The sequence below is a fragment of the Podarcis gaigeae genome (genome assembly GCF_964106915.1).
Source record: "Podarcis gaigeae genome assembly, chromosome: 9".
Lineage (NCBI taxonomy): Eukaryota > Metazoa > Chordata > Lepidosauria > Squamata > Lacertidae > Podarcis > Podarcis gaigeae.
In genome coordinates, this window is record NC_139685.1 from 25,847,637 (window position 1) to 25,873,582 (window position 25,946).

At 43.0% G+C, this 25,946-nt stretch overlaps 2 protein-coding genes across 4 annotated transcripts in view; one reads left to right on the plus strand and one right to left on the minus strand.

Moving 5' to 3' along the window:
- The window catches only part of EXOC1L (exocyst complex component 1 like), a 114,538-nt gene that overhangs the window by 19,609 nt on the left and 68,983 nt on the right, over positions 1–25,946 (minus strand). The window lies entirely within an intron of this gene.
- The window catches only part of LOC310853084 (cyclic nucleotide-binding domain-containing protein 2-like), a gene marked incomplete at its 5' end in the record, with an annotated part of 39,625 nt that overhangs the window by 7,545 nt on the left and 6,134 nt on the right, over positions 1–25,946 (plus strand). Inside the window, 7 exons of the mRNA XM_083757249.1 lie at positions 3,364–3,452; positions 5,779–5,929; positions 6,235–6,318; positions 20,485–20,549; positions 23,126–23,203; positions 23,657–23,717; positions 24,387–24,441. Coding sequence (XP_083613375.1) covers positions 3,364–3,452; positions 5,779–5,929; positions 6,235–6,318; positions 20,485–20,549; positions 23,126–23,203; positions 23,657–23,717; positions 24,387–24,441 — 583 coding nt within the window. The remainder of the gene's footprint in view (positions 1–3,363; positions 3,453–5,778; positions 5,930–6,234; positions 6,319–20,484; positions 20,550–23,125; positions 23,204–23,656; positions 23,718–24,386; positions 24,442–25,946) is intronic.

A 25,946-nucleotide genomic window follows, 5' to 3' on the forward strand; every position in this document is an offset into this window, starting at 1 on the left:
ATCCTATGCCAGATATGTATTTCTTTGACTCATTAAACATGTTTTATATAAATAGTTGGGAGTACCATTGTCGGTAATAACAAAACAAACCATAATTGTATAATAATGACAACAACAACAACAACAATTTGTTATGTATACCCCACCCATCTGAGGGACATGGGTGGCGCTGTGGGTTAAGCCGCAGAGCCTAGGACTTGCCAGTGAGAAGGTTGGTGGTTCAAATCCCTGAGACGGGGTGAGTTCCCATTGCTCGGTCCCTGCTCCTGCCAACCTAGCAGTTTGAAAGCACATCAAAGTGCAAGTAGATAAATAGGTACCGCTCTGGCAGGAAGGTAAATGGCATTTCGGTGCGCTGCTCTACTTTGCCAGAAGTGGCTTAGTCATGCTGGCCACATGACCCGGAAGCTGTACGCCGGCTCCCTCAGCCAATAAAGCGAGATGAGCGCCGCAACCCCAGAATCGGCCATGACTGGACCTAATGGTCAGGGGTCCCTTTACCTTTACCTTTACCCCACCCATCTGGCTGGGTTTTCCCAGCCACTCTTGTAAACCAGTTGCCCGCTGCCACTTCCTTTCCACCCTGGAATCTCCCAGGCAGGGCCAGCACAAGACATTTTGTCACATAAGGCAAACCACAAAGAGCCATGCATCCATCAGGGTAGAAGGGAGGGGAATGAAGCTCTTCATTAGGAACAGGGTGTGTGGGAAGTGAAGATCTACATGGGATGTGGTCCTTGGAGGCTACATATGCTGCCCCTGTTGCCCCAGCTTGCCTCATGGCAGGACCAGCCCTGCTCCCAGGTTCAGGAGGCAAGCAGAAGTGAGAAGAGGGATAGAGTGGCTTGCAACCAGAACAGGGCAAGTTGCCACCCTCTGAGTAGTTACTTTCAAGGCTGGACAGATTTTAACCTTGGTTTCTGCCTGGTTGTACCATCATGTGAAAGACAAAAATTCCCATGACTGCAAACATGGAGCAGAATTCTAACAGTTAGATGCATACTAAGTGATCTTTTTTTGCTTATCACATTGTGATATTCCTTGAAGCTTCAGCGAAAGAAGGAAATGTGAGCCCTACCATACCCCACAAATTATTAAGCAATCTCAGGAGTTCAGAAATTATATTTTAATCAGAGCATAGGGGATGACACTAATGGCTTTACTACGTGACTCAACACCAGCTTCTTACCCCCTTTCCATTAACAATCTTGTAGCACAGAGTTGGAGAGTATGTTATAAACTATAGTTAAGGGGAAGTGTATTGAAAAGGTGTTAGTAGCCTATGGTCAATAGAAAAAGGAGATGTGAAAAACAAGTATATTTAGCCAGGCAGGCTGAGGTGGTGGTGGTGGTGGGCATGGACAGCTGTTTTGGCACATGAAAGTAGAATCTCAGTGAATTGGAGACCGTGTTATTGAAAAGATTTTGGCAGGCAGGAATAAATGAGCGGCGACATGGGTTTGAATGATAAAGGGATCACTGTACATACGACTGGTCCTTGCCACATCAAAACCAGTGGTTTTGGTGTGCTGTGTGATTAAGGATTTGACAGCTCTTCTGGGGGACAAATCTGCTCATTCAGCTCATTTAAATTTGATGTGTTTGCATATTCTATAATTCTGCCTCAGCGTCCCCTGTCAATGGACGTACCCGATATTCCTTTATTCTACATAAATGCTGTGAGGATAAATTGTGTGATCCAAAGATAAAAGAGAATACCACCATTTGGGACAGTAGTGTGGGCAGATAGGATCTTTAACAGCTGTATAGAAAAGATAATTTGAGCAGGTGTAACTTATATGATGGTGGACTGCAGAGTCCAGTAATGACCAGGACACTGAGTCAGAGATTATAGTGCTACCAGCTGAGCACAGTTTATGTTGGTGATTAGCTGTGGGTTAAACCACAGAGCCTAGGACTTGCCGATCAGAAGGTCGGCAGTTCGAATCCCCGCGAGAGGGTGAGCTCCCGTTGTTCAGTCCCTGCTCCTGCCAACCTAGCAGTTCAAAAGCACGTCAAAGTGCAAGTAGATAAATAGGTACCACTCCGGCGGGAAGGTAAACGGCGTTTCTGTACGCTGCTCTGGTTTGCCAGAAGTGGCTTAGTCATGCTGGCCCCATGACCCGGAAGCTGTACGCCGGCTCCCTCGGCCAATAAAGCGAGATGAGCGCCGCAACCCCAGAGTCAGCCCCGACTGGACCTAATGGTCAGGGGTCCCTTTACCTTTTAAACCTGAGCTGGCTGGCAGAATACGGAACTATACCCCACAGCAGTAGCACTGAAAGAACTAGAGCCAGTACTCTCATCAGCAGCTTCCTTCAGGCTCTGAGGAACCAAGTTCCTCCCAGTATGATAGCACAGGGAGTGCGGTAGTTGGAGCACAGAAAAAGTGCCCATCTCTGGGACAGAAGGCTGGCTCTTGTCTCTAGCTCTCTGAAACAGAGTGGACTGTAATCAGAGGCTCAAAAGGCTGCAATTCACTTCCAGTCTTTGCTGCAGCAAGTTGTTCACAAGAAGCTCTCTTTGGTGCTGCAATAACTGACCTGCCTCGCTCTGTGGGCTCTATGGGAACAAAATAAAACACCTCCCTCATGGCTAAATGAAGAGATGGAAGTGCAAGTCCAATGTTCTTTGTGGCTCATTCTTGAAATGCTAAAGTGTAGTTCATGTCTGAATTGTGCCTACTGCAATGAAAAAAACAAAATATAAAAAGGAGAATTCCTGGATGCCAAGGTCCAAGTTTGGGGCAAGTGCTCTTTGATGAGAGAACCCCAGCAAAGATTTAAAATCACAAAATAGACAGCAAACTAAAATGTGGAAAGATAGGCTGTTAGACCTTTAAATATGACCTTCCAAAATTCCCTATTAGGGAAGTTAAAAATGGTTTATTTACAAACTCTCCAAAGCTCAGATTCAGGGGCTTTTCCATACAGCATTCAGAAAAAGTTGCACAGGCAATAAAACTTGGCTTAGTTACAGTGGTGGAAGTTTGTAAATGATTGTTCTAGGAATTCAAGAGTGGCTTGTAAGAACTATGTTGTCTCAGCTTGGAGCAACCAACTCAGTCCTCTTTCTACGTTACATTTCTCATGTAGACTGGGGAAGAATAATAGGCCTGATTACCTAGTTCCTCCCTAGCTGGGTGGGAGTGAGCTAAGCCTGGCAAGACAGCTTACTCTATGGTTTTAACCCCTGCATGTAGTAAGTAGACTTAAGCATGTTGGTTATATAAGGCTGGTTATCCCATAAATTGAGCCACGGTCTTCATGACAGAAAGCTTCTAGTGTTGCATGCGTAGCACACAGTTAATCCAGCAGCATCCACGAGCCCAACTTTTAAGCATAAAATATGCTCTTCTTTCAGATACAAGCATGTTTGAAGACAAACAGAGCCTTTCAGTGCTTGCCTAGTGAAACACAACTCCAACTGTGCCAAGCTTTCATCTACCAAGAGTAAGTAAGAAGCCTGGGCGCTACTTGTGTATTGAGGATGGGATCCATTCCATAAGCTTCCTTCAGAAAGCTGGGTCAGAAGGTGAACATTTTTCAACAAGGCTGAAATCCTTTTGATTAAATATTTATCATACTTCAGAAACGCCCTGCCCTGTTAAAATAAAATATTGACAAGTGGAAGCTACATAATTCTTCTCTGGTATTCTATGATTTCAACAAGGAGCCTTCTAATGGAGAGCTTCTGGACCTTTGGTGACTAAGACAAAATAAAGCAAAACCCAATTTAGTTAATAGGAACTGCTGCTCTCACAGAATAATTTACAAAGCTGCATTAAAATTGCACGCTTTACAGCCCTTACTGTGTAAAATGTGAATCGTGCTTTTTAATTCTCGCCACACTTAATTGAACAAGGGAAATAATAATCCTCATTTTATACACAGAAAAATGTTGGGGTGAAGACAGATGTTACTTAAGGGTACAAGTCATGGCAGGCTCTGCACCTGTGCTGTGAACCTAGTTTTGTAATTTGCATGATAGACACACATATCCGTGGCACAAATCGGTGATCAGTCTTGTCACTCGTATTCAGATAGTCTACCTTCTCTAAAAAAAGAGAAAAGCCCATTCCATATATGTTTATCTGTTCATCACTCATTTATTTTTAAAAGAAACATGCATTATTTGAAAAGTCTTGCAAACCTGCAAACCATACCAAATAAGTTCTCTCCAAAGGTGTATCTTTTTAATTCAATCTGCACCACACTGCGTAACTGTACACACTTAAATAAAATTGTTTACAAAGCAGTAAAACTGCCTCTGCCATTCTTGCAGCTGTGCCTTTGTAAACAAGACTCAGCAATTGGAAGTGACTTGCATAAATTCACATATCCAGGAAATTTCAGGGGTGCTATTTTAAGCCATTTCCTAAAATGCATAAATGGGTTACTATTTCCAGGATTCAGTCAGAAACAAGGAGGGTCAGTCAGAAAGAGATGATGGGACTTGTTAAAATTTCTGAATTCTCCATTTCCAGTACCTACCAAGCATATGGGAACAAGGTCAGGGAACACTTTATCAGGTTCTAGAGTGACTCAGGTGGAACTGAAAGTCCATTACAGTGAAGGAAAAAACTAGGACTGAATTATGCTTGAGGATTTTTATGTACAGTTAATAGCAACTCTGAGCTAATGTCAGTGTACTGGAAGAAGCAAAGATCACCAGTGTCAAAGGAATGATTCTTCAACATCAACTTCATTGGACCAGTCATGTTGTTTGGATGCTTGATTATCATCTTCTAAAGCAACTACTCTATTCCCAGCTTAAGAATGGAAAGCTAAAAGGATGCTGGATAACAAAAGAGGTTTAAAGACTCTCTCAAAGCAAATCTTAAAAAATGCAGTATAAGCACAGATAACTGGGAAACATTGGCCTGCGAGCACTCCAGTTGGAGAATAGCCTCTACCAAGGGCATCATAAACTTTGAAGAGGCACAAACTCAGGACGCAAGGGAGAAACGTGCTAAGAGGAAGGCACGTTTGGCAAATCCTCACCGTGATCAACTCCCACCCGGAAACCTATGTCCCCACTGTGGAAGGATGTGTGGATCCATAATTGGCCTCTACAGTCACTTACAGACACACTGTTAAGACCATGTTCATGGAAGACAATCTTACTTGGATATGAGTGATTGCCAAAGAAAGAAAGAATAGTAACTCTGAATTCTGAACAGCGAGTTGCTGATGCAGAACTGTGTTACAAATTTGTACTGGGGCCAGAGCAATTTTATATGAGCACTGCCTGTTGATTTTAGTTCTTAAACAATATACTACCACCAGTAGAGATGTAGATGCTGGTGTTGTGGGAGCAGCCTATGGATAGTGTCAGTGAGGTTTATGCAGTCTTCCAGGGGTCTGTAAGTGGCCCTATAAGTGGTCTGATTGATACACACACACACACACACACACACACACACACGCACACACAGTCTCCTGCCTGAAAATGTCCCACAGTAATTTACTTCTTCATTTGGCTGATATAAAAACGCCTACCAGCAGAAGTCTTATTAAAATCAATGATATACCAACAGTAAGTGGTCACTGGATTGCTTCATTAGTGAGAAGGCTAATATTTTTTATTCTTTTACTTGCACTCGAAGATGGTTCTGTGGTTAGGAAGATCCACTCATAGGATAATAAATATTTTTTAAAATGATATTCACGCCTTAATGAAGGTTTTCGTTTTGGTCACCAAACTACTAATAGCTGCACACACCCCTTTATTTTACCTGCAGTAATTTCTGCTGATGTTGTTATATTTTCAAAACAGGTATGAAGCTGGGACAATCATTATCCGTCAAGGACACGTAGCAACGGAATGCTATTTAGTGTTGTCCGGCAAACTAAAAGTCGTTATAGATGATGCAACGATTTTAACCCCTGAAACATTATATGAAATTGAAGAGGGAAATTTTATAGGGGTAACTATTGCCGTCCATGTATTGTCAAACAATTTGTGGGAAATGCTGCTTTTCAGTGTAGAGATATGAAAGAGAAGCTCTTCAGTGATATTTTCTTTTTCTGATAATTCCAATTACATGTTTTAAATAACAAGTAACCTCTCTACTCATGTGTTTTCGAGATGTTTTCTCAGTTGGGTGTCAGAGGTATTGTTTGTAGCTACTTCTATATTTTAATATACTGTAATTCTGGTAGTAAACTCTTGCACATACTTCTATGCGATCCTATATGAAGATAAACTTGAAACTCTTTTTATTCCCCAAAGGAAACCTGCCTGTTGACTAATACAAGACGCCCTGCTTCAGTTATATGTAAATCTGATTCAGAACTTGCTGTGATTGACAAGGAGGTATGTACACAAATCACCCCCTCAAATGGCACATGCATTTATTTTGGCTTACAGTGAAACGAACTGATTTTTCCTGTAAAAGGCTTTAAATAAACTTCATAATATGGTCGTACAGGAGTACCTCGGGTTACAGACGCTTCAGGTTACAGAAGCTTCAGGTTATAGACTGCGCTAACCCAGAAATGGTACCTCGGGTTAAGAACTTTGCTTCAGGATGAGAACAGAAATCGTGCAGCAGCGGCACGGCGGCAGCAGGAGGCCCCATTAGCTAAAGTGGTACCTAAGGTTAAGAACAGTTTCAGGTTAAGAACGGACCTCCAGAACGAATTAAGTTCTTAACCTGAGGTAAAAGGTAAAGGTAAAGGTACCCCTGCCCGTACGGGCCAGTCTTGACAGACTCTGGGGTTGTGCGCCCATCTCACTTAAGAGGCCAGGGGCCAGCGCTGTCCGGAGACACTTCCGGGTCACGTGGCCAGCGTGACATCGCTGCTCTGGTGAGCCAGAGCCGCACACGGAAACGCCGTTTACCTTCCCGCTGGTAAGCGGTCCCTATTTATCTACTTGCACCCGGAGGTGCTTTCGAACTGCTAGGTTGGCAGGCGCTGGGACCGAGCAGCGGGAGCGCACCCCGCCGCAGGGATTCGAACCGTCGACCTTTCGATCGGCAAGTCCTAGGCGCTGAGGCTTTAACCCACAACCTGAGGTACTACTGTATTAAAGTTGCCAGGGATGAGTCTAATACCAAACAAACTAGCAAGATATGACATCCCAAAACTAGATAAAGAAGAATATATAAACAGTTGTCCCTACAAGGATTGAGCCAGTCAGGATGCAGGCAGAAGGAACAAAGTGGGATTATTGTACTTCTTTTGGCCTGTCCATCACTGCAAGTGATTTGCTTGAAAAATGGTTCTAGACAGGTGCATGCAGAGCTCCAATTCTTGTTTGGCAGGCACAGCCCCAATCAGGATATGAGAAATTCCCTCTCATTTTGTGTTCAAAGAAGTGGCTTAATGGTTGTTCCAAGTGTCACCCCTTCAACACCCTATCAGCATACAGATAGTCACCTTCTGTTGTTGCTGTTCTAGAGCAGTCCTTACTAGGAGTAAATCCATTGTTAAATTGTTCCAGTTATGAATATTTGTTTCCATCATATGCCATAGCAAGGTTTTAAATAGCAATGGACAGGGCAGCCTTGCATTCTCATGACGGTGGATATAAATAGAATAATCAGATATAAATATGGTGGTGAACAAAAGAAAAATACATGATTGGCACAGGAGCATCTATCATTAGCAGAAAATGCAGGTCAGCTAACATGACATAGATTCAAATGATAATCGTGCACATGTGGATAATCACAGTTCAGTCTTGCCTTAGTATCGGCTATCAAAATGCCACCTTGTTTTCAGTCGCAAGCAAGTTCTATTTTGCAGAGTTGACCTGTGCTGATGGTTCTTCAACAGCTGGTGGAGAAATGTAGTTTAAACTGATTGAGTTATAGGCCAAGAAAACAATTTTAACCTTTGTGGCATATACAAGAGCCTCAGATTAAATGGGAACCAAATCAAATTAAATGGGACTTCTTTCAAAGTAGGATGACACTACAGAAATTCTCTTCAGCGTGTTGTCACCCATCATCTGCTTATGATACCGTACTGTAGAAAACCATATGATCTAATCTGTATTGGCAGGTGAATTACAATTTGTCATATGAAGAACTCTAATGTCGAAGTTCTTGCTTGTTTTTACAAGAGCAGGTTTTTTACTGCTGGGTCTTGGGCACATTATGTACTCAGTTTCATGAGCGAAATAGGTGAGAAATCTCTCTTGGCGATGGGAATGGCTTACTCAAGCCAGGTATTTAAGTCATGAATCTGTGTTTTGTGGGTATTGATATCATATGTAGAAGCATCTGCCATTCTCTTCATCTACCCCCCCCCCTCCCCATTGTACTCTTCATTTTTCTGGTGAAGGAGGAATGAGTAGTATTAATTGTATTAGGACGTAACAGGGTAACACGCCTTTAATAGCTGCCATATAAAGTTATGAATATTATGTTTAGGTTGCAATCCTGTGCACACTGTCCATAGGGCAAGCTTCACTGAACACTTTGGGACTGACTTCTGAATGGACTTTCATAAGATTTTAAAGCAGGAACAGGGATAGGAAAAGGGACAGAATTATCAGGTTAGATTTTTTTTTAACGGACACAGGGAATGCTGCAGGATTTTTTCCACTCATGAAAGAATGTACAGTATAACTCAATGTTGCTTAACCATATCTATGCCAGCTACTCGTTCCTACTGAATGCCTGTTTCCTTTAGAAAAAGTAGAGAAACAGGGTTAAAAATAACTGTAAATATTGCTAAGATTGTATCTGTATAATGTGTTTTATGGTAAGGTCTCTCCTCTTCGCAGAGGGGAGGTGTTGTGAGTAGGAACCAGTCCCACGCCAGCAGGGGGGCATGGTCAGCCTCCTGTGTCACTGTCCTGGCTGCCACGCCCTCGCCCATTGGGCCAGCCAATAGGGCTGGCTCGTGGGCGGGGTTGAGCCACATTCAAGCAGATGCGGCAGCCTTGTGTCTTCACTCTGCTTCCCGGTACCTTCAGATCACCCGCCTGCCCTCCCTTAGGTCATAATGGTCATAATTCTTGCTTTTTGACCTTGCTTTGGACCGTGGTTGGTTGCCTTGGTTGACCAGGGGACCTGGTAGGAATTTTTATCCATTTGGCAAATTGGCACCAGCCTCTTGGTGTTTCGTCTCCCTCATAGCAAATCGTCACAACTTTTCAGGTATTGGTGGTTAGGCATTGGAATGTCTGTCGTGTGTTGGAGGGTAGGTCGTGGCCATCACCCTTGTTGGGTATTCCATTAAAGGAATCTGGAGGTCGTGGGTCCTGTCCGATGCCACATGGCATGACCCCTGGTGACATCAGGGGAAGCTTCCAGTTGTATTTGCATCAACAAGCTCCTCCCACTGGGTGTTAACCTTCAAATGACTCCCTGCTGTGTGGGGTGGGCTCATATGTTGATTGTTAATCCAATGCCTAAGCCAATACCTCTCATATGTTGCAATCAATAAAGTTGTGGCCTTATTTAACCCAATAAACTAAAATAAACGTGTCTTGTGTCTTATTTATCCCAAGTGGGTGGAAGGTCCTCGACTCACAACACATTGCTGCGTTAGTAATAGAGTATTACACACATTTATTGCATTATCTTTGATTACTCCTATGTACACAAGGTAATGTCAAATTTTCCAAATAAGGAGATCATTGCCAGCCTTTCCCCGTCCTTTTCACTTAAGTATCAGCAATGTGCTATATACCCACAAATTCCAGTTGCTTGAAGTGAAAAACAGAAATGAGAATTACCATTTCCAAATATTTTAAGAATGAGAACTTCCTTGACTTTCCTGGCTTATGAAGTTCTGGGAAGAAAAACAATGAATTAACAATGAATACTGCAATCTTGTGCCTTACCTTCAGGTAAGGCCCGATAAACATAATGAATACAATATAATGAATATATCCAAATAAATAAGGATTGAGCTGCACCTCACTTTGAAATTGCTGGTAATCTGGAAAGGATATACTAATCATTAGTATTTTAACTTTGAAACTGTCATGCATCTGTAAAAAAAAAAAAGTCTATTAAGAGTCCTTTTTTGTTTTTAAAAATGAGAGAAGGGTAAAACGTATTTTATTAAATGAACTTCATGAGTGATATAGTTCATGATGGTAGCAATGCAAGTGTCAAAACAGAAATTCTCATTTTAGCAAAAAAGGTGTAAGAGATCTGATGCAAAGTCTGTAGGAGAGGAATGGCATAGAAGAATGCTACTGGAATTTTGTGTTCGTTGGTAGAATCCTCCAAGCATGTTACACATCCATCCTTAAATTTTAGTGGAACTTGTGTGGTATTCGCTTCTAATCACCACTTAGAAACAAATTGAGACGGTCCAGCAGCAACAGTAGATGAAGGCTTGTGTGCACTATATGTTCTTTATTTATTGCATTATGAAATATATCTCCCTCAAATAATTAGATTTTAGCAGGTTATCTTCTTCCGAGAAAGGGAGAGTGTTTGCCAGTCACCTATAGGAACGTTTAGCTCCACTAACCTTTATGTATTATTAATATTTTAGACTCAGCAGTGCCTTCATTCCTCTTGTTTTATATTGCAAGAGACTGAAGCTTAAACTCTATAGGAATATGCCTACTTAGGGGAATTGAATAATGGAATAAAGAAATAAAAAGGTACTTTAAAAGCCTTCTAAACTCCTGGGGCTGGGGGGAAGGAGGAGGCCTCTATAAATGTTTTCACTTCACAACTGCAAGTAGTGCAAATGAACAGCACAGAAACAAAATTCATGGGCTTTCTAAAGGAAGTTGACTCTATTACCCAAGATGATTTACTATCCTGGCACTTAGGTGTAGATTAGAGCTACTCTGTTCATCAAAATTACAGCCTAAGCCTGACCTAGAGGGAACACTTTTAAAAACAGAAACATATTTATCATTTAGACAGAACAACCCTTTGGCATTTTACAACCCCCTCAATGTCTGAATTTCAGGAATTCATTTCTATTCCACACAAGAACACCACCGGGCTCCTCCAGATGACCTATTAATTCGGTATTCATCTTAACTCGCTTCCACAAAGCTTATGCAACAGGGAGACTATCTCTGGTCTTTGTTGAGCATTTGTTCTGATTTGCTTACAACAATGAGCAGTCATCTTGCATCCAACATAATTTGCTTGCAGGGTGTTCTCGTTAATCATTTGTTCATTCCAGCACTTTCCCCATCACTTTCCTAATCGGAAAAAGTCTGGGGGAATTTTTGTTTTGATTTTTGAAGTGGGTTTGTTGCACTAGAGTAACAAAGCACTTTAATTGTTTTAATTGCATCCACCTAAAGTTGCATTTCCTGCCAACCTAGCAGTTAGAAAGCACGTGAAAGTGCAAGTAGATAAATGGGGACCGCTCCGGCGGGAAGGTAAATGGTGTTTCTGTGCGCTGAAGCTTTGTCATGCTGGCCACATGACCCGGAAGCTGTCTGCAGACAAACGCTGGCTCCCTCGACCTATAGAGTGAGATGAGCGCTGCAACCCCAGAGTTGTCCACGACTGGACCTAACGGTCAGGGGTACCTTTACCTTTAAAGTTGCATTACGCACTTGAGCCTCTCCCACAAATTAGTGGATTGTCTAATAACAATTTAATATTGCTTTGTATTATATTATTGCTGTAACATAAAGAACTGTAACATAAAGAACTATCTTTGAAAAGCAGGGATACTTTGTAGGTGTGGGGCAGGCCCAGTCTTCAAATCGCTATCTTAATGATAAAGCACCTTAACACTTGGCTTGAAAATATCATTCCTGTGTAGTGTTTTATTTCTAAAAAGGCATGGGACAGAAGTCTGCTTGGAAACTGTATTTACGTGCCTGGAAACCCTGTTCCATAGTCACAGCTGTCTGAGAGCTGGCTTTGGCTTTTCTGTAGTACAAAATAATAATACTACTCTGTTCAAAACTGTTCAAAACCCTGGCTGAGACCTTGCTTTGAAACAGATTCTGGGGCTGAGCTCTGACCAGCCCTGCTTCGAAGTAAGTCTTGCGTAAGTAGTTCATGTCGTGCCATGCTGACTGTTAAGTTGAGGAAGAGCTATCTGATAATTAGACTGGATTGACGTTAAGTTGATGTATGTTTTATAGAGGTCTATTAATCAGAGCTTGATGGATCCCGGAAGTTTATTCTTCAAAACATTTGGATGGAGAGTTGTTTAGAGACACTTAACTAAAATTGTTTACTAATGTTTTATGATTCATCTCATAAAATCCCTGTCCTGTAGACTTGGAAAGCCTGCTGTATTTAAAAGATAAATGGTAAAAGCTGGATTTACCATGTCTTCTCACTATGAATCGGATTAAATCATCCAGCATAGTGCTCCTTGAATTCATGCGGCTCTCAGTAGTTTACACTGGGCCACCTCTCAGTTTAATTACCTTGCAGGGTTATTCAGGAGATAAAATGAGCAGCTGGAAAGAACCAGGAAAGCCAGCTGAGCTCAAATGGAGGACGTACGGAATCACAGAAACATGATTAACAGAATAAATGAATTAGTTTTGCTTCTTTCTCGTTATTCTGAAACCCCAATCAAGTTGAATAACAATACTGGCTTTTCCAGCTCTTTCTCTTACGCCACTAAAAAACCTCCCTCTCTTGAATTTTGATGTTTAGAAGATGTGACTGCAAAATGCTCATGGTGACCCTACCTCCTCCAAACTTTGCATACCCACAAAAAGACCTACAGCATATCGTTGATTTGACACATTAGCCCTAATGGCAGCTGGATTCCAAATACCGTATTTTTCGCTCTATAAGACGCACCAGACCACAAGACGCACCTAGTTTTTGGAGGAGGAAAACAAGAAAAAAAAAATCTGAATCTCAGAAGCCAGAACAGCAAAAGGGATCGCTGCGCAGTGAAAAAATACGGTAGCTTGATTCAGTGAAAGTGGGACAGGCAGTTCATTGTGTTGTAAAACTGATTTAGGGCTTTGCCAGTGAAAACTATAGACTGGGTAAATCACAATTAAATGCAGTCCTTTTGTTTTGTTTTCTTCTTTTAAAAGTTGCTTGCACATGGAAAAACAGATGTTATAAAGACATGTAACTTAACTTCTCCGACATTAAGAGTTTTGTGTGTAAAATATGAGAGGAGCACTAAAACTAGAGATCTCACACTTGCAGGTCTGAAGTGGTACAGTCCAGGAATAGTTTTACATTGTTTTCTATAATGGGATTTAAACATGATTACTCATAGGGAAATGATGTGACAATATATTAGTTTACATACACAATGTCTTACATGACTTTTGATGCTTTATTCCTATATCACTTTCCTTTGTGAAAATATCAGTTCATGTTCTGATTTGAGTTGTCAACACATTCAGCATAAACCACCAGGAATGGAAGCCGTGCGAGTTTAATATAATTAAATGAGAGTTATACAACACTTAAGCCGAATTTGTATTAAATTGTGTTCTGCATTCTAAAAATTACTTTGCAAGCTGATAAACATCTTCCTGTGGTTAACTACAAGTTACAAATTGTGAATCGGCAATATAATTTTATGATTGTTACTGAGGAAAGATACTTCCAAGAGATGAAAATGAGCTTTCAGGGAAAACAAAGAGTTGGATTTTCTTCCCTTCAGTCTCTAATCCCATTCTGGTTTGGATCCAACATGCACTTAAATGTACTGGAAACGAAAGCTGGTGGTTTCTCTCTTGCACGCGGGTACATTTAGGGTCCATTAGCACATATTGTTCATATATTCCTGTTCATGATTTCCATGCAGAAGTGCTGTGTGCGAATGGTAGCGGTGAAGAAACACTATGCTAGTAAGCCTAAGGCTGCAATCCTGCACCTGCTTTCCAGGGAGTACGCCTCATTGAACTCAAATGGATAGAGAGATAGGATTGATCTCTGGGAGCAAAAATTAAATGGAACAAAAACTTCTTGGAACATTTGTGTCATGTTGAGCTGCCTCCATCTACACCATTCACACAGTGCGTTTGCTCAGGAAACACCCCCCCCCCCCGGTGGCATGAGCTGTGGAAACAGATAAGGTAACATTTGGGGCTTGGAAAGCCACTACAGTGGTACCTCGGGTTCAGAACTTAATTCGTTCTGGAGGTCCGTTCTTAACCTGAAACTGTTCTTAACCTGAAGCACCACTTTAGCTAATGGGGCCTCCTGCTGCCACCACCGTACAATTTCTGTTCTCATCCTGAAGCAAAGTTCTTAACCTGATGTACTATTTCTGGGTTAGCGGAGTCTGTAACCTGAAGCGTCTGTAACCCGAGGTACCACTGTATTCAAGTTTTCTGAGAAAATAAATGTCAGGATAAGGCCAGAAGAGCCATGACTTTGAAAACTGCACCCTGTCAGATCTGTTTCTCTGTTGGGCACTAGGATGCCTGCAAAGTGGGATTGTGATCCTCCTGGTGCCAAAGGAAGGAAGTACTACTCAAAAGGAAATTGTCTGCTCTCCATCTCTTATAGAGTGTCAGTTTGTTTCCTGCCTTCTCTCAAAGCAGATTTTTTTTCATATTTGATGCGGCCTCTTTCTTCTAGCCTCTTCCTCTGTCTACAGTTGTGCCTGCAATGCTTGAAGTGGGGGGGGGGCATGTCTGTGAAATTCTCACCCCACTCCCCAACTTCGCTGTTTCCTCTCATCTTTTTTATGTGTTAATTGCTCCCTCAGTAACAGCCTCCTCTTGAGTACTCTCTTGTGCTTGTCTGTATTTTGTACTTCCCTTTTTTACATTTATCTGCTATGTCCCACCCCAAACGTGCCAGTCTGTCATTGTCCTTGCACCTCAGCCTCCTGCTTCCCCAACTTTCATCTTCTGTGTTCTTTCTCAGCTGTCGTTTGTGAGACGTTATGCCAGAAGCTTTGAAAAATATATTTCTCATTGTGGTGTTTGCCCATTCTTTGGGGATACGTTTGTATTGGGGGAGAGAAAGGCTTAATAGGTTGACCAATAAGAAAGCCCAGAGGCAGAGCCTACCTGATTTTAAGAGGTTTTGACAGTGAGTTCGGTTGGTTCTTTTGGGAGGGGAGATAGAGGAGTCAGAGTGAGTTAGAGACAGGGACAAGACTGAGAGGGAATAGAGTGACAGCGTTTCGAATATATGAATGAATGAATGAATTTATTACGGTCATAGACCAGAAAAAACAACGATAATTTACAAGGGGAGTAATGGTGTCAATTAAAAATTGTAAAATTATACATAAAAGCAATACACATATGCACACACACACACACACACACACACACGCACACACGCACTACAATATATGTATAGACTTAAAAAATGAGGGGGCTTGTCCAGGGGTCAAGTCTTTTACTTTTTTACAGCTAAAGCCCTCCGCTTGATCGCAGCCGCAGAAAATTTGGCCACTTTCAGTGTTACTTCTGGGTTTTTATCTCCTAGTAGGATTTTCAGCCGCTGAGATTCAGATCGACCTGGAAATTTCTGAACGATAGGGGAAATAAACAGTGACCTGATATCCCCGTAGAGGGCAGACTCGTTCAGCATAGGGTTTGCCCACGTATCTGCCCTTTAGTAAGGCAGATGGCAGTACATCAAATCTGGTAAGGGTAAACGCCCGCCTGTATTTTGCGATTTGTAAATCCAGCAAATATGGTGTTAGATTGAACCCTTTTCCATAATCTTGGATGGCTGGATATTTATCTATCTTGCTCATATGGTCCTGAAGCTCTACATCTCCTATTCGCTGGCTCACCATCCTTTTAGCCTTTTCAAAACCTGAGGCTATAAGTTCTTGTAATAAACTTTAATCTTCATTGTTAACTCTACCTGAATAAGACTCAGTTCTTCATAGGGGAGCCTTGGGGTTTCCCCCACACTCGTGTCCTCTTCTTCAGAGGCGTGCATGCTTAGAGAGCTGGCTGCTATCTTGGCAAGGCGCGGTGGTGCAAGCTGCCAAAATATGATGGCTCGGAACACACCACTCCGGCCACCATTTTGAGCATGCAGGGAGTGGCAGGACCACTGAGCAAGGCCCTGTCAGATCCACAGTGGTGGCGGACAGGAAGACCGCATGAGGCCCAAGCAGCATGGCTTGAGTGTGGTGGGCAGGGGTTCTGGACTCTTAGCACCTGTCCTGACTCTCACTGGAGGATGAAGAACTCAGACCCGGCGTACGGTATCTGTCAAAAACTTTAATGCTTAAATTGGCATAGTAAAGGTAAAGGGACCCCTGACCATTAGGTCCAGTCACGGACGACTCTGGGACTGCGGCGCTCACCTTGCTTTACTGGCCGAGGGAGCCGGCATACAACTTCCAGGTCATGTGGCCAGCATGACTAAGCCACTTCTGGCGAACCAGAGCAGTGCACGGAAACGCCGTTTACCTTCCCGCCAGAGTGGTACCTATTTATATACTTGCACTTTTTGGCGTGCTTTCAAACTGCTAGGTTGGCAGGAGCAGGGATCAAGCAACAGGAGTTCACACCGCCACTGGGATTCGAACCACCGACCTTCTGCTCGGCAAGCCCTAGGCTCTGTGGTTTAACCCACAGCACCACCTGAGTCCCATTGGCATAGTAACTAGGGTTAGAAGGCACAACAGGTGCTATGCATGGCTATGCAAGCTAAGATGTTGATCCAACTAATGACATTCTCATTGGCACGCATAGTATGGGAATGGCTGGTTAGCTGGTCAGGTGGTGAGCAGCTGTTGTGGCCTGTTGCAGAGAACTCCCCCCCCCCCCCAGGGAGCAATGCCTGGGGACCAGCAGCCAGCAGATTGGGGAATTCCCAGGCTGGCCACTGGGGATTGCCAGGTTTTTCCACCAGCTGATTGATTTGAATTCCAGCTGGGCTGAGTGGATAGGATTTGAGGAGCCCATAAAGACCAGCTGCCCCTGATCCCAGAGACCTCAGGTATATGTTTGTTTATTGGGCAGTCTTACATTTCTTTTAAAACCAATTATTATTTTTTTAGCATTACAGTGGTACCTCGGGTTACATACGCTTCAGGTTACATACGCTTCAGGTTACAGACTCCGCTAACCCAGAAATAGTGCTTCAGGTTAAGAACTTTGCTTCTGGATGAGAACAGAAATCGGGCTCCGGCGGTGCGGCAGCAGCAGGAGGCCCCATTAGCTAAAGTGGTGCTTCAGGTTAAGAACAGTTTCAGGTTAAGAACGGACCTCCGGAACGAATTAAGTACTTAACCCGAGGTACCACAGTATATTGAATCTTCTGATAATGGCTGGAGGAATTAGAACTGCATTTGACAGAAATTTACTCTGATAGGAGTATGCGGGGGCGGGGAATGTGTGTAGCAGAAACAAAAAGGCAAGAGAGCAGTATTCAGCAATTCCATGCCCTAGAAAGTGAGAGGCTCCTCTAAATGTGTGTTAAGTGTTTGTTTCTCAGAGGAAACAAGAGTTATCAGGCCAGGAAGGTGAAAAAGACTTCTGGAAAAAGATCACCCCTTCCAATGCTGCTTACGTCAAAATGAACATTTAAAGAAGTGGAATATTAATACTTATAGAATTTCTTCATGCATTTTTAATAACTCCTAGCTTTTGTAGCTGAATCTGTAGTGAATGAAGGTACAAGAGGTTGAGTCATCACATTGGTTGCTGGTGCCAACTTCCAGGCATTAACTTTAATTATTTATGGGTTTTTTGCTGATAGAAGTTATGGCACATTTCAGAAAGTGAAGATTTTGCCTTGCTCAAGCAAAGGCCTATCACCTGGCTCAGCGGCTGAGGTTAACAGGGAGAAATGCTGCCTTCACTTTTGCCATCAAATCAGAGCTGCTCCTTTGTATCTTTGCCCTTTTTGGTCTGGTCCATAATCAGTAACTAGTAACAATGTTTCCTAATATCTTAATCGTTATTAAAGGATTGAGAGCGATCCACAATGTTCTCCTTGCACCTTTCTGCCATGCAACCCCCCCCTTCCCTTCCCTATATTATCCATGATGTAATGTTGCATATAAAGGTAAAGGGACCCCTGACCATTAGGTCCAGTCGTGGCCGACTCTGGGGTTGTGGCACTCATCTCGCTTTATTGGCCGAGGGAGCCGGCGTACAGCTTCTGGGTCATGTGGCCAGCATGACTAAGCCGCTTCTGGAGAACCAGAGCAGCGCACGGAAACGCCATTTACCTTCCCACCGGAGCAGTACCTATTTATCTACTTGCACTTTGACGTGCTTTCAAACTGCTAGGTTGGCAGGAGCAGGGCCTGAGCAACGAGAGCTCACCCCGTCGCGGGGATTTGAACCGCCAAGCTTCCAACTGGCAAGCCCTAGGCTCTGTGGTTTAACCCACAGGGCCACCTGTGTGCCACAATGTTGCATATGCTCCGTGGCTAATGCTAAGCTCCTTCGGAGCCTGGGGTCAGGATGGTATGCACCCAGACATGCACAGCAAGTGCCGGTGGTTTGTGGCAGCATGTTCAGGGCGCTTGCTCTGCCTGCCTTTCTCCCTCCTTCCTCCAGCTGCTGCCAAGTGCCTGCATCTCCTTTGCCAGCTGCCGCTAACCAGGTGCACTCATCAGCACTCTGGCTGCAAGCACAGTATTTTGGGGGTTGGCCCCCAAGGGGGACGTTGTCCCTGCTGCAGGAAGGCGCCGTCTCCCCTGGCTCTCCCGACTGCCCACTTCTGCTTAGCTGGTTGGTGCCAAACCACATGGAGGAAAGGAACATGCTAGTGGGGGAAGGAGAGTCCAGCGTTGGGGGCATGGGCAGGGTGAAACAAATATTCATAGGGCTGGACCCCCAGAGGAAAACTATGGCAGGGGGCTGAGGTTACTCAGCCCCATACGAGTTGGCATGCCTGATGCTAAGAAACCCTGGATTCAAATTTTGATTTAATGTTAACCATTTTTGTTGTTTAGTCGTTCAGTCGTCTCCGACTCTTCATGACCCCCTGGACCAGAGCACGCCAGGCACTACTGTCTTCCACGGCCTCCCGCAGTTTGGTCAGACTCATGCTGGTAGCTTCTATGACACTGTCCAACCATTTCGTCCTCTGTCGTCCCCTTCTCCTTGTGACCTCCATCTTTCCCAACATCAGGGTCTTTTCCAGGGAGTCTTCTCTTCTCATGAGGTGGCCAAAGTATTGGAGCCTCAGCTGCACGATCTGTCCTTCCATTGAGCACTCAGGGTTGATTTCCTTAAGAATAGATAGGTTTGATTTTCTTGCAGTCCATGGGACTCTCAAGAGTTTCCTCCAGCACCATAATTCAAAAGCATCACTTCTTCGGCGATCAGCCTTCTTTATGGTCCAGCTCTCACTTCCATACATCACTACTGGGCAAGCCATATGTTAACCATCGTTTGCATTTAACCTGCTGCAGATACAGTGGTACCTCTAGTTACGAACTTAATTTGTTCCAGAGGTCCGTTGTTAACCTGAAACTGTTCTTAACTAGAGGCATGCTTTTGCTAATGGCGCCTCTTGCTGCAGCTGCGCCGCGGGCACACAATTTCCGTTCTCATCCTGGGGCAAAGTTCTCAACTCGAGGTAACTCTTACTGGTTAGCGGAGTTTGTAACCTAAAGCGTTTATAACCTGAGGCGTTTGTAACTCGAGGTACCACTGTACAGTGGTACTCCATAGATAATGCATCAAAGGGAAGCAAGTTTGAATTCACACGGGGAGGTGGAAGGGAAGGGGTGTACAATCTGTGGGATCCACGTTGAACAGATTGAGACGTGTTATATCTTTACCCTGTTACTATGGAGGCCCAAATTGCCTAGCAACAAAAGATGTTAACAAGCAAAACAAAACAAAACATCACCCTGACACAACCAAGTTAATTGTTATCAAAATACGGAAACAAAGCCATGGTAAATTATTTTATCACACTGATTTAATTTTTTTGTTGCCTGTCCTTCGTTGTAACAACAGTCTCACATTGGATGCATTAGATAACTTTAAAGTACAGTGGTACCTCGGGTTAAGTACTTCATTCGTTCCGGAGGTCCATTCTTAACCTGAAACTGTTCTTAATCTGAGGCACCACTTTAGCTAATGGGGCCTCATGCTGCCGCCACGCCATTGGAGCACAATTTCTGTTCTCATCCTGAAGCAAAGTTCTTAACCTGAGGTACTATTTCTGGGTTAGCGGAGTCTGTAACCTGAAGCGTATGTAACCCGAGGTACCACTGAAATACATATAAGACGAAACGCAAGAAAGAAAATGTTATTCACAATATTGACCGCCAGTAAAATAATGAGCAAACAGCATTAAACCCCAACAAATGCCTGAGTAAACAAGCATGTCTTTTTGGCTGCTGCTGAAAACTTGGTGCCAATTCTATTTCAGAGGAGGAGGAGTTTCCTATTAGGGTACCACCACCAAGTAGGTCCTGCCTTGGGCAGCTATGTAACAAGCTTCAGATAACTGGCACCCCTCGGAGAGCGTTCCATCAAGTATCTAGGTCCCAAGTTTTATAGTTTTTCTACTAGTCAAGTTTTTATATATATATATATATATATATATATATATATATATATATATATAAATAAAAATTTGGTGCAGATATGACACAATTTAGGTTACTTCCTTAAATATAATTTTTGTTTTTCATTTAACAGGATTTTAAATGTATTCTTGCCAACTTACGATGTGAGCAACACCGCACAACTTGTCTCTTTTTAAGGTAACTTATTTTTTACCTCAAAAAAACCAGTGCTTTAGATTATGACTGTAACCCTGCGATTAATAACATGTGTAGCCCATGCTTGGCAGTTGGATAGATGACTGCTGCCTGAAAGTGAAGGAGAAAAACAGCAACTCTCTTCACATTGAACTATATTCTTCTGAGATGTTTAATATTTCATATATAGCTGGGTTATTTTTGCTTCAAGTCTTAAGGTCTATAATTAATGTATGCCTGTTAAGGTGTACAGCTTGTCAAATATTCTTAAATCTTAACAGCAGTCAAGTAACACTAACAGATGTAAAATGAAATAATTCAACTCTTAGATTACTTTTTATTTCTACTTAAGGTGCCTGGGACACGGGTGGCGCTGTGGGTTAAACCACAGAGCCTAGGGCTTGCCGATCAGAAGGTCGGCGGTTCAAATCCCCACGACAGGGTGAGCTCCCGTTGTTCAGTCCCTGCTCCTGCCAACCTAGCAGTTTGAAAGCATGTCAAAGTGCAAGTAGATAAATAGGTACCGCTCTCGTGGGAAGGTAAACGCCGTTTCTGTGCGCTGCTCTGGTTCACCAGAAGCGGCTTAGTCATGCTGGCCACATGACCCAGAAGCTGTACACCGGCTCCCTTGGCCAATAAAGCGAGATGAGTGCCACAACCCCAGAGTCGGCCACGACTGGACCTAATGGTCAGGGGTCCCTTTACACTTTACCTTTTAAGGTGCCTGTATTGGGAGGCAGGAATCATAAGGGAGCGATACTTTCATTGGAACAACTTGTTTGCAAACTGCAAACGTGAAACAGGTTTTAAAACTTTGCAAAGCTCATTAAAACGCAGTTTGAAACATTAATCTGGTTTTTTTCTGATTTTCAGTATATGCTGTCATCTTATTTTATCTCATGTTTTTGATTTTATAGGACACGCCGGTGTTTTCAGTTATCCTAGCAATGTGTTTTTGTGATGATATTGCCCAGTAGATGGTGCTGGGCACATTCAAATAAAATACTATTTGGACAGAAGGGGGTAAGACACAGTTTAGGAGGCAAGATGTGAAAGAAGAGAGAATGTGTGTAGCATCTTCATTAGAAGAGAGAAATGAGTGATCAGCTAGTATGCAAATCTTTCATGAAGTTGACTGTAAATAATAAATTGAGATTCCTAATTTTTCGTTGAAAAAATAAAAAGAGGAAAACTAGGTACAGTGGTACCTTGGTTCTTGAACTTAATCCGTTCCGGGAGTCCGTTTGACTTCCGAAACCATTCGAAAACCAAGGCGCTTCCAAGCGGAAGCCGCGTCGGATGTTCGGCTTTCGAAAAATGTTCGCAAACCGGAACACTTACTTCCAGGTTTGCGGCATTTGGCAGCTGATTTGTTCAACAACTAAGCTGTTCGAGAACCAAGGCACCACTTTATTTAGATAATTTTTCTCCTCCACAATTATTTAAACACCAACGTAGAGCAATGAAGCTGCGTGATTCCTATCAGGAGGGCTTGAGGACTACACGTAAGACAAAGAGCACTTTAATTCAACAAAAATAAGTTATTCCCCCCCCCTCCTCCCCATGAATATTAGAAAGGTAAGTTCTGCCACAAGCACAGGATGACAAACTAAAGGCTGAGGTTCTATCCTAGACAGACTTTTCAAGAGCATAAGCATTAGTGAGCTCATTGAAACTTATTTCCAAGTAAAGGTAAAGGGACCCCTGACCATTAGGTCCAGTCGTGGCCGACTCTGGGGTTGCGGCGCTCATCTTGCTTTATTGGCTGAAGGAGCCAGCGTACAGCTTCCGGGTCATGTGGCCAGCATGACTAAGCTGCTTCTGCCGAACCAGAGCAGCGCACGGAAATGCTGTTTACCTTCCCACGAGAGCGGTACCTATTTATCTATTTGCACTTTGAGGTGCTTTCGAGCTGCTAGGTTGGCAGGAGCAGGGACCGAGCAATGGGAGCTCACCCTGTTGCGGGGATTCGAACTGCCGACTTTCTGATCGGCAAGTCCTAGGCTCTGTGGTTTAACCCACAACGCCACCCGCATCCCTTATTTCCAAGTAGATGTGGTTAAAATTGGGCTATAAGGCTGAAATGGAACCAGAATTAACTGACATCATCCACCTCTCAATGTTCCTGTTGGCACGACAGCATAAAAACACGGTTGTTTCCCTTAATGCTGCTACAGAATTCTATACTGTATTTGTATCATTTCCCTACCGTTGTTTATTTATTTGTTATATCAATTTACATCTTTAACAGAGATGCCAGTGCAGTTTAAACCTCGGAGACAGCCTACCAAATAACAATAGTCTGCTCTCTATCCAGCATTGAGTTAAGCCTAAGCTGTTTAAAGGCGCTTCAGGCCACAGCTATTGCCTGATAATTCAACAGCAGTGCTGGTCTAGAAACACACCCAAGTTACAAACCAGCTCCTTAGCAAAGCGTGTGATCTCCACAACAGTCATTTTCCCAGCCTGATAGGCCACCAAGTTTGCTACTATCAAGTAGTTTTATTTCGTGTATTTCAGCTATAGAACAGATACTTCATTAACAGTTCTAAGATACGTTCTGCCTTTTTCCTCTGCAGAAACCTCCCACTGTTTTCTACATGGCCACCAGGAAAAATAGACCACCTTGTCCATTGCTGTCTATGGAAATTTTACAGGTAGTCAATAATAATAAAAAAAAATCTGCCTCTACAAAAAAAGTTATAACGAATAGCAAATTTGCTACAGTTGTCTGTAGATTTTTCTGTAACTGGGCCCATCCATTTTCCTGTGTCTAAGATGTTCTCTTTCCATGAGTTATTAGATTTGTGTGTGAGTGATCTTAGAAGTTTCGTCAAGTTAAAATACATAAGTGGTTCTACAGGGGTTACTTTTTATAAGCTTATCTGCTCATTTAGAGCACAATCTTATCTTCTTTATCATCTATTTGGGCTCGAGTTCAGACTGAGTATAGCATAAAACCAAAAATAAGAAGCACAAAAGTCTCTCAAGTTAAGGGTCCATTTAAATCAGACTTGTATGTATCTGAGTCGGACTTTAATCTGAATCATGGGCATCCGAAATGTATACATATTGAATCGATGCCATTTCATTTATTTCACTTTATGCAGGGCTGGTACAACTGTTGTAGCTGACACCCTGAACTCTTACTTTCTGGTTATTGTGAAATCAGTAAGTATCTTAAAATAAGCTAACCCAATAGCAATGCCATATTGAGTGGGAGGTTACTGCACCATGGAATTTATATTGGCCACATTGAAAATGAAATGTACATTTTTGTAATGCAAAAAGCCACTTTTTGTGGCTTCAGAAAGTTAGGATATCCATATAACAATTCCAAGGGGTTAGTTTGTTCTTGTAGCAAAACCAGGTTGTGTTGCACTTTAGATACCAGGTTCTGCGTTCATTGTCACAGGATATGCAAACAAACCCTATTTTTTTTATTTTCCAAACTGATTTAAATGTGTGTGCCATTCTTTTCCATTGACGTACAGTGGTACCTCGGGTTAAGTACTTAATTCGTTACGGAGGTCCGTACTTAACCTGAAACTGTTCTTAACCTGAAGCACCACTTAAGCTAATGGGGCCTCCTGGTGCCACCGCGCCACTGGAGCCCGATATCTGTTCTCATCCTGAAGCACTATTTCTGGGTTAGCGGAGTCTGTAACCTGAAGCGTACGTAACCTGAAGCATATGTAACCCGAGGTACCACTGTATTTAACTTTGGATAATGCCCAGTTTGTAATTTAGCTAATAAAGGGGAATAATGGTTAAAGTTAAGGAAATAATATTATAGTTAATGCAATACAATATAATACAAAAAATTCTCTATTCTTGTAGGGTCGTTGCATGGAGGCAGCAAAGCTGGATCCAGAGACAATTAGCACCTGGGATGGTGATTGTTCTAATCTTCTTAATCAAATTTTGCCCACAGTAATTCAAAAGAGAAGATAGATTTCACTAAGTTCCTTACATAACATAAGCACATCCTGAATTAAACAACTTTTACTATACTCTGGGCACATTTTCAGTACATCATGGAAAGAGTAACAGGCTCCACTAATTTGGAAACAACAAATCGAGCAATTGCTGACAATAAAAACAAGTGTAAGGATTCAAAACTGACTGGCTAATTGCAAGATTACTGCTTCTAATTTGCTAGTGGCAACCTGTCAGAATGGTCTCTACCACCTGGTGACCACTCTTACATTGTGTGCCACAAAATAGAAGCCAGATTTGTCTTTGTGTGAAATGAAGAAGTAAACACATACCATTATGGCACATTCCTTTATCTTAGTCTCTGGCATGTCCCTTCTTTAGCACCTACCAAAGCCTCTCTTTTGTTCTTCAAAGAAAGTTCATGATGACAGCCGACAGTCCTCATTTTGTGAACATGGAGCTTGGGCAGCTTCTTCAGCATGCAGAAATATTTACTACAGTCATACCTCGGAAGTCGAACGCCTTGCAACTCAAACGTTTTGGCTCCTGAATGCCGCAAACCTGGAAGTGAATGTTCTAGTTTGTGAATGTTCTTTGGAACCCAAATGTCCAACATGGGTTCCTCAGGTTCTGATTAGCAGTTGGAAGCCATGCCTTGGTTTCTGAACGTTTTGGAAGTTGAAAGTACTTCCAGAATGGATTCTGTTCGACTTCCGAAGTACGACTCTACTAACTTTTTCTAGGATTTTCATACGTATGGATTTCTGTAATCAGAGTGTCATGCATCCCCTTAGGTAACAAGGACACCATCCATTTAAGGCACATTTAAAGCACATGGCTTCCTCCAAAGAATCATGGGAACAGTAGTTAACCCTAACAGAGATACGATTCCCAGCACCTATAACAATGACCACTCCCCGCTTAAAACGGGGGGCGCCCTTTGTGTGGACGCGCGCAGCCCTAGATCTGGAGCGGCACCATCAGCATAGGCTTGGCTTTGCCTTCCCTCAGGTGGGATACCTGGAGGTCTCCGCCTACCTCAGTCAGTTGTCCAATCCCACCTGGGGGAAGCGTTGCCAAGGAGACCAGGCCAGGTAGGGGAGGGTTTACCTGCCCACACAATAGAGGGAGGATCTTACCTGGGAATCCTCACTTGGCTCCAGAGCTGCTCCCACCCTACCCACCCTCAGTTAATGTCTTCCTTTGCAGGTTAACTTTTCTTCACAGGTTTTGCAGGTTAACTTATCTTCACAGGTATGCGGGCACTGCTACGTTAAGGTCGCTATTAAAGGGCCGGAAAGGAATTTCCCTGCATTGGCAGGTTTCATCTTTCCCGTAGCAAAACGTCGCAACTTTGCCGGTATCAGGCCTTGGGCAGAATCCTTTAGTCCATCTTCCTCTTTGCGGCGGCGATACCAGAGTTCCCCGTTAAAGGGGTTTCTGAAGGGAGGCTTTGACCGT